An 8,270-nucleotide genomic window follows, 5' to 3' on the forward strand; every position below is an offset into this window, starting at 1 on the left:
AAGGACAGGTACCCGTTGCCTGGACCGCCTCTGCGGAAAGTGCTCCTTCACGAGTCTCGGCTTGACGTCTGGTTATTATCAGATCCCCATGGTAAAGGAGTGCAGACACAAGACAGTGTTCATCACCCCTGACGTGCACTACGAGTTCGTCTGAATGCCGTTTGGGTTGGCCAACGCTCCAGCGGTATTCCAGCGGATGATCAACGCGGTTCTGGGACCTCTGCGATACTCTGTGGCACTCGCCTACATGGATGACTTCTTGCTTCCAACGACAACTGTAGAAGAGGGACTCGAGCACCTGCGAAATATTTTGGAGGCTCTTCGAAGAGCGGGACTGACGCTACGGTGGAGTAAGTGCTACTTCTTCCGCGACCACGTCGACTACCTTGGCTGCGACATTTCTGCTGAAGGGGTGCAACTAGGAACTCTCAAAGTACTGTATGTAGCTGAATTTCCGAAACCGACAAAAGCCTCTGACGAAACTGACTTCCAAGGACGAAACTTGAAAGTGGACTGCAGAACAAGACTTCGCGTTCGTCAAGCTGAAAAAGAGGTTAATCGAAAAGCCTATCTTGGCTCATCCCTCGTTCGACGCAAGAACGGAAGTTCACACAGATGCCAGCCGAGAAGGGCTGGCAGCTATTCTCTTACAAGAGCAAGCTAACGGGCAGCTCCATCCCGTCGTGTACGCCAGCCGACAGACAACCGAGTGTGAGGAGAGATACCACTCCTACGATCTGGAAACATTGACAGTTGTGTGGGCGCTGGAGAAGTTCCGGTCCTACCTAACAGGATTAAACTTCAAAGTGGTGACTCACTGCAATGCCGTGCGGGCAACGATGAGTAAACGAACACTCCTACCTCGGATCGGCAGGTGGTGGCTTCGACTGCAAGAGTTTACCTTCGATGTTAAGTATCGAAAGCGCACGACCATGGCGCATGTCGACGCACTCAGCCGCTCACCACACGACCCTCCCGAAGAGACCGATGCCGTTGGCGGCATTCAGATCCTGGCTACGTGCGTGGAAGTAGAAGACTGCCTTGCAGTCGCGCAAGTTAACGATCCCAAAATAATGGCACTGAAGGAGAGGTTAGAAAAAAAAAACAATGCCTCACGAAAGAAGATCGGCGCGTGCAAAGCGAATATCAATTGCACAACGGCAAGGTGTTCAAGAAGTTTCAAGACAAAGGTTCACAGAAAAGGCTGCTCTGGGTCGTCCCAAGTCAGACACGTTGGAGGGTAGTGAAGGCTTGTCACGATGACATCGGGCATTTTGGTGTGGATAAGACGCTGTCAAGGTTAAGAGAAAACTACTGGTTTCCAGGCATGAGGTGCTACGTTAAGCGATACATAGTCGCTTGCGTTGAATGCCTTTTCCACAAGACACCCGCCGGAAGAAAACCAGGAAGCTGCATAGCATCGAGAAGTTGAACAAGCCATTTCATACGATCCACATCGACCATCTCGGCCCATTTGTTCGGAGCAAGTCGGGCAACGCGTACATAATTGTGGCTGTTGATGGCTTCACGAAGTTCGTCATGTTGCGAGCTGTTCGTAACACCTCGGCTGGACCAGCGATGCTGTTTCTTCAGGAAATTGCTAGCGTTTTCGGCCCACCGAATATGGTAATCACAGATAGAGGGACTTCATTCACTAGTGTGAAGGTCAGGGCAATGTGTGAAAGCTTTCGAATCACGCACGTGAAGACTGCAACTGCCACCCCACGAGCAAACGGTCTAGTGGAACGGTACAACCGCATGATACCTCCGGCGGTGGCACGCATTACCAAAAGAGAAGACGGTCGGGATTGGGACTCGACACTGCCTCCGGTGCCGTGGGGTATTAATAACACCGTGCATCAGGCCACGAAGACTACGCCGTTTGGACTTCTGTTCAACTTCAGATCACGGAGCATTACGGGTGACTGGGTGGAGGACGCCCTCACAGAACATTTCGACAAAGAGTTGAAGGAGAAGAGGGCCGCAGCAATGGAAAACATTCGTGAGGCCCAACATAAGCAGCAAACACGTTACGAGAAGAAGCGGGCTGAACCGTCTGAGTTTCAACCGGGAGACATCGCTCTAGTTGAGCGAGAACCCACAGCGAGCGGAGAATCCCGAAAACTTAAGGTCAAATACAAGGGACCGTACGTCATAGCCAAGAAGCTTCCCAATGACCGTTACCGCATCAGAGACGTCCAACACACCCGGAGGACATGAAGAGCATATTCCAGCGTAGCCCCCGTTGAGAAGCTCAAGCTTTGGGCAAGGACATCTAATCGGAAAGCTCAGAATCGGACGAAGACAAGAGTTTTGACCGGGACGGTCGTTAATGCAGACCGAATGTACGCGGGGCTTCCGCTGGATGACGCCACCGAGCCAACCGAGCAGGCGAGCGGAAGCCGCGCACCGCCACCGCAGAGAGCAAGATGAGCGCTCTCCGATAGGCCACGCAAGCCACCGTTGCAAAGAGAAGCAGTTAAATAAAAACGAGTTGTTTCAGTTCAACCTCGGCTCTCAATATTAGATAGCAAACCCTACAATCAGTCAATCAACAGCTGAAGAAATATATATCCTGAAAGCAAAAAGGGCCCGGGACAACTACCATTTGCTGCTGGCTTGCCTGAATCGAGGAAATGCAGGCTGGTTTTATCCTGTATGGTGACAAATAAGTCACTGTTTATCACAAAAGTGGGATTGCAGTGCACTGCTTTTCCTGTTTGTTTTTTCGCCCTAAATATGAGACACCTTTTGTTCGTAAGACTACATATGTCTTGTGTCTGCTGCTACATCACTGCACAAACATCCAGTATATTTACTAGTTCTGCAGCTGATCCCCTCGAGGCGCACACATTATGCCCACACTGTACCAAGCCTCATGTAAGAATAACGTGCACTCAAAAAGCACTATTAATAAATTTACCCACTCATATTAGGGGGTATTTGAAGCCGACGTAAGATGCAGAGGGGAATTCCTGCCGAATGCGGCCAGTGACGCAGGCGGGCAACACAACACGGTTTCCTGTGCCCAGGAAGCTCCAGCACCACCGCGTAAACAGCCGGTATGCTGTGAAGCGGTATTTCCTGCAGAGATAACGAAACCCCATTTTCACTTCTCTAGGTGGAAAGCATTGCAAAGATTCAAAGCATTGATTGCACAGAAGATAGAATGCATTCATTGAAGTGTTTCATTAACTGCATGCAAATCAATTTCCATCACCTCAACCTCTGCATATTCAACAGTTCCATACGGGTTGCAGTGTGCAGTTCTGTCGATAAGACTGTACACATTATGTATCACTTTATAACCAGTTCTTGTCTCTGTATGTTGCACATGTTTCGCCACTTATTAGCAACCAGAAGACATGTTGGGCAAACCATTTGCAAGGCAACCTTTTTTACATGGCAGATGTGAAAGGCTCTTTCCTTTGCTTCATGATACATGCCTTCGGTTTTATATTTGCATTTGAGAGGCAACTTTTGTTCGAAACTGCTGTTGCTTGTTTAGTTTGTTTGAAATTCACTACTTTGGTGGCTGCTGCATTTGTTTGCGGTCATCAGTTTTTGGTTTGAGGCCACAGAGAAACTTGTCAATAAATGAGTGTACAATGCACTTACTGATTTTGTCTCTAAGAAGACTTCCCGCCCCACCAGCGCCTGCCTCCACTACGTTTTAGGCAACATTTACAGCAGGCATTCTTACTTGTGCTGCTCACGTGCCATCGGCACACCGTGAGATGCAAGCTCCCTGTACATGGCCTGCAGGACGGCTGGATTGAGGCACAGGCTGGGGAAGTAGGCGTGCCGAGTTATACACTCATCGTTGCCTTTTGAGAACACTTCTGGAATGTCAAAGCAGCACTTGTTTTCTACGGCTTTGTCGCTCCTAACGCAGAGGCCGCAACTGCACCTGCAAGCATGTGAAGCACGAGTAGCGTGAGTTTAGCAAAGTTGTGTTGGAGGTCAAATGAAAGTTCATGGGCATAACTCCAAAGCGGCGGCCATCGTTTCGAAGCGACGAGGGGCCGGAGTGTAAATGCATGTATTCTTGGCTTGGGGCCTCGCTTGGAGGGTCGGGAAACGGTGGAAATCTCGTAGGGTGCCCCGAGAAGGCCCACCTGCAGCAGCAAGAGCATGGCCCAAAGTAACGCGCAAAACGACGTGATTTCCACCGTTTCCCCAAGCCAAGAATACATCCATTTACATGCCGACACCGCGTTGCTTGAAAACGACGGCCACCGCTTTGGAGACTTCGGCACCTGGGTCTGAGCTACAGGGCCTCTGAGCTCCAATGAAGGCAAATAAAACAGCAGCGATATCCACATGACACATGTGGGCTAAGCGCGGACATTATCGTCGCCAAATGCCTTTGTACAAAGGAATGACGACTCGCGAACCTACGCGCGGCACTTTCACTGTGCTGGCTAGCTGTCAGTCAATACACCGATACATATTGGGATACGCACCACCGCATGTCGTCGTCGGCCTGGTGGGGTGGCTCCGGGGGACCGCCGCGGGCTCTTTTCCGGACTTTGCGGCGAGGAGTGTCCGCATACGGGTCGAAACCCATGTCTACGCTCGCCGCTTCGAGCCGCGCTCGCAGAGCTGGGTCCATTGCACGACGAAACGCACGGTAGCGAAAGCAGGTATCCCAAAGCACAGAAGCAACAACAGTCGGATAACCCACATGAAGGCAACCGGAAACGAGCGACTCAGCGTTGCCGAGATAAAGAGAAAACCTGCCGGCCCATGACATATCGAAGGCTCCAAAAGAGTACGTCACGAGGCTCCCCCCTCTCCGGGAGAGAGCGCGCAGCCTTGGCCGCGTAGTACACGCTGAGTTGAGAGGGAACGATTATGCGCGATTTTTCATCGCGCGTATCTACGGTGATACTGAACGGATTTTAATAATTCTTGCGGGAGGAGATTCCTGAGACAACAGACTTTATCCCAACATGCATTTCAAATAGTCGGTTGTAAGTGTTGCAGGATCCCTTTAATCGATGTATGTTTGCCTTGCAATCAAAGTGTGTTAACGCCTGTTTTGAAATCCGCACGTTGTTTTTAAGCTTACCTTTACCTGCGAGCAAGATTTCCTACCGTAAGTACTCCGCGCAAGGGAATGTACTCACAAAAGAAGACGTAAAAAAAAAGATTTTAGTGCTACCCTTTTTGCGCCTAATTTTTAGCTCGGGTCTTGCTGAGTGGCCGGGGAACTGTTGCTACGAGTTTTTCTGTAGATAGAGTTATTCCATTGTGAGCTTATTTAGTACTAACACTTGCAGTAGACACATAACAGCCAGGAACGTTTTCAACACAGTCTGTTCACAGAAAGTCCGCCGTCCATGTTTACGCGTTTGAGAAATTTGCGAAGTGTATTCATGCTGAGCACGAGGTCACGGGTTCGATTCCCGGCCGCGGCCTCCGCTTTTCTGATGGAGGCGAAAAGCAAAAACGCCCGTATGTACGAGATTTCGACGCACAGTGAAGACCCCCAGGTGGTCGAAATTAATCCGGAGCCTTCCGTCGGCGCGTTAAACCCTACAAACAGAGTGTGAAAGGGGAAGAGGTTCCCCGCCTGCACTACATAAGTATCGCACCCTACAAACAATAAAATCAGTGTATTCAGGGACGCAGCTTTTTTTTCTGTTCGCAGCAGCCGCTCACAGCTGCGCATGTTGACAGCAGCCGCCGTACGGCGAAGGAACCCAGTTTGTGGCATACATGCATCCGATTAATGCGCATGCCCGGGCCATACGGCGAGAAGCCGGGTAGCCTTCGCGATTTTTGTCCATGTCAACTTGTCCATTCTGTCAACTAAAGCCATGAAAGAGTTTGTGCCGTCTGTTTGGAAGTGACCAAAAGTGTTAAAAGCCACACACGTAATCTTTCGGCGCAAGTGGCTGTAGCGACACTAAGTGCTTCATGCCCAGGGACTTAAAATGATTTGTCCATCTAAGACAAACTGTATGAGAGTCGCCGCTAAGTTACAATCAGTTTCCGTTCTCAGAACCAAGAACCAGCCAAGGAAGGACGGAGAAGGAAGGAGAGATGCGAGGGGGGCAACCAGTTCGCTGCACGAGACCCCTCGGTTCCCAGAATGGGTCCCCCGGCCGGGTTCGTCTCTTTTTGTTCCTTTGATCGCTCCCCCAAAACTTCCTGGAACTTCAGAACCTTCCACCCTTCCTCTTTTGTGTTTCCTAGCAACTTTTCCCCTCCTTGCTGTATTCATTTTGTCGCGCATTCACGAACACGACTGCGCCGTTCGAGGGGCCCTTAGGCCGCTCGTGGTCGACTGAGAATTTCAAAAATGTGCCAAGGGCACCCCAAAACAGCAAGTCTAGAGCGGGTGCGCGTGGGCTGCTTGGCAGCTGTGTGTGTTTAGCAGCCGCAATTGCTCATTTGCGTCTAAAGGGTGTACCTAAACGAGTTCGTTTTAGGTGTCTCGAGTACTTATGAAGCCACTACTTTTTACTTGATGGTCCCTGACGCTAACAGGTGTTTATCTGTTTTTTGTATGTAAACGACGCGAGCAGTTACAATTATTTTCCGCGTCGCTCCCTAATAGATTACGTTGCCTGTGTACAGCAAAAAGTATAAAATTACCGGTTATGTGTGACGGAGAGCAAGAAAATTACATATGTGTAAGCAAAAATACACTTTTTCTTGCTTGACTTGTTTTAATCGCTTTAATTAGGCGCCTACCATATAAGAGCTTGTAATTTTAAGGACGGCTTGAAAGTTTTCTTTTTTTTTTCGAAATAAACTTACTTTGCCGTTCCTTTGAACACATTGTTCAGTGCTTACGCCAATCGAATGACTTTTATGTAAGCTTTCTACTACAATCCTGCCCATGCATTTTTAAACTGTTTCGCTGCGCACTATTTTTTAGCGTGTAGTCTCCGAAGAAGTTGACGCCGAAATACGGAACACCTAACAATAATTATAGTAATAAGATTACTATTTATCTTATTTTATTAGCGTCCTGTGAGGTAACAGACCAGTTTTGTCAAAGTTAATTAAAAAACTAGAATGGCCACATTTCAAGTTAACTCATACGCCTAAGAAACAGAAGCAGCGTAACGCTAAGAACTGTGTTGCATGTTTGGTAACGTTGTTAGCTGTGTCTTTTTTTTGTACTAATTTTTGCTAATTTTTATCCCTAGACAATCTCCATACATAAGCCTCCCCCCAACCACCATCCTTTTTTTATAATGGTATTGAAGATCCAATGTCCCTGCCGCATGACGATATCAACTATGCTTAACATTACATAAATCGCCTTACGTCCTTCAAATGGGCATTGTTCTCATGACGGTTCTTTTTTCTTTGAAGGGGAAACTAAAAAATCCTTGCTCAGGAGGAACGTTTGTACGGCTAGAGAAAAGGCCTGATTGATTTGACATTTATTTGCTGTAAAAAAGGAGTGTTTTTCTAATATTTTCCACTGTTTTCTTTTCTTTTCACTGCAGGTGCTGGTGAAATTTCCCGTGTGGCGAATCCGAAGTACGAGGACTTTGAGGCACAACGCTGCATCTGCGCTGGCTGGAGAGGTCACTGAAAGGCATTCATTCATGCAGCTTAGTAATGGTGAAATTGGCCACTTGGCTGAGGTGTACAATAAACAACTTTCAAACAGCCAATCTTGCTCATACATGCTGTTCTTTTCAGTCATATGCTGGCCCGCAATCAGAGCATGGCCGGTTTACATTTCCAGAATGGAGCATATCTTGAGGCTAGAGCCTATTAAACTTTTCGAAACCACAACATGAAATTTTCTTGTTGAACGTTAACAATTCCCCCAAAGACACATTGCAAGCCATCTCTCATCTATTCATGATTTTATTTTGTATACACTAGTAACACATTTTGAGTATATTTGAAGCAGTATTTTCTGTGCATTTAAAATGCATTACTAATGCATTTTGGACGTATTTAAAATTACTCTGAGCATTTTTAATGCAATTAAAATTCATTAAATATATATTTCGGATGTTAATCCAAGGTTAACGGCCTGCTGTAGGGCATGCATGGCAGCAGCCTTGGGCGGGCTTCCTCTGGCCTGCAGAGAATAATCTGAATCAGGCCAATGGTAGGCCATACATGCTCGGCCAATGGTAGGCCATACATGCTCGGCCAATGGTAGGCCATACATGCTCGGCCAATGGTAGGCTATATATGCTTGGCCAATAGTAGGCCATACTTTGGCCAATGGTCGGTCAGCCAATGGTATTAGCGGCCATAGTAGATTGGCCAATGAATGACAGCCA

General features: G+C 48.0%; 1 protein-coding gene across 1 annotated transcript; it reads right to left on the reverse strand.

Annotated features, from left to right (window-relative positions):
- Positions 1-2,566: 2,566 nt before the first annotated feature.
- LOC144165002 (uncharacterized) lies at positions 2,567-4,583 on the reverse strand. Its single transcript, XM_077695179.1, has 3 exons — positions 4,467-4,583; positions 3,704-3,910; positions 2,567-3,084 (listed from the first exon to the last, which is right to left on the reverse strand). Exons 1-3 carry the CDS (start codon positions 4,568-4,570, stop codon positions 2,928-2,930), a joined length of 468 nt encoding a protein of 155 aa, XP_077551305.1. The 5' UTR covers positions 4,571-4,583; the 3' UTR covers positions 2,567-2,927.
- Positions 4,584-8,270: the final 3,687 nt, after the last annotated feature.

The sequence above is a fragment of the Haemaphysalis longicornis genome, unplaced genomic scaffold (assembly GCF_048455015.1).
Source record: "Haemaphysalis longicornis isolate Haplotype H1 unplaced genomic scaffold, Haemaphysalis longicornis Haplotype H1 scaffold_14, whole genome shotgun sequence".
NCBI classification, from domain to species: Eukaryota; Metazoa; Arthropoda; class Arachnida; order Ixodida; family Ixodidae; genus Haemaphysalis; species Haemaphysalis longicornis.

Excerpts from the sequence above, each read along its gene's own strand:
- LOC144165002 (XM_077695179.1), bottom strand. The coding sequence starts at position 4,570 with ATGGGTTTCGACCCGTATGCGGACACTCCTCGCCGCAAAGTCCGGAAA. Across the intron at positions 3,911-4,466 it reads GCCGACGACGACATGCGGTG|GTGCAGTTGCGGCCTCTGCG; the intron begins GTGCGTATCCCA and ends ACATGCTTGCAG. Across the intron at positions 3,085-3,703 it reads ATGGCACGTGAGCAGCACAA|GAAATACCGCTTCACAGCAT; the intron begins GTAAGAATGCCT and ends TTATCTCTGCAG.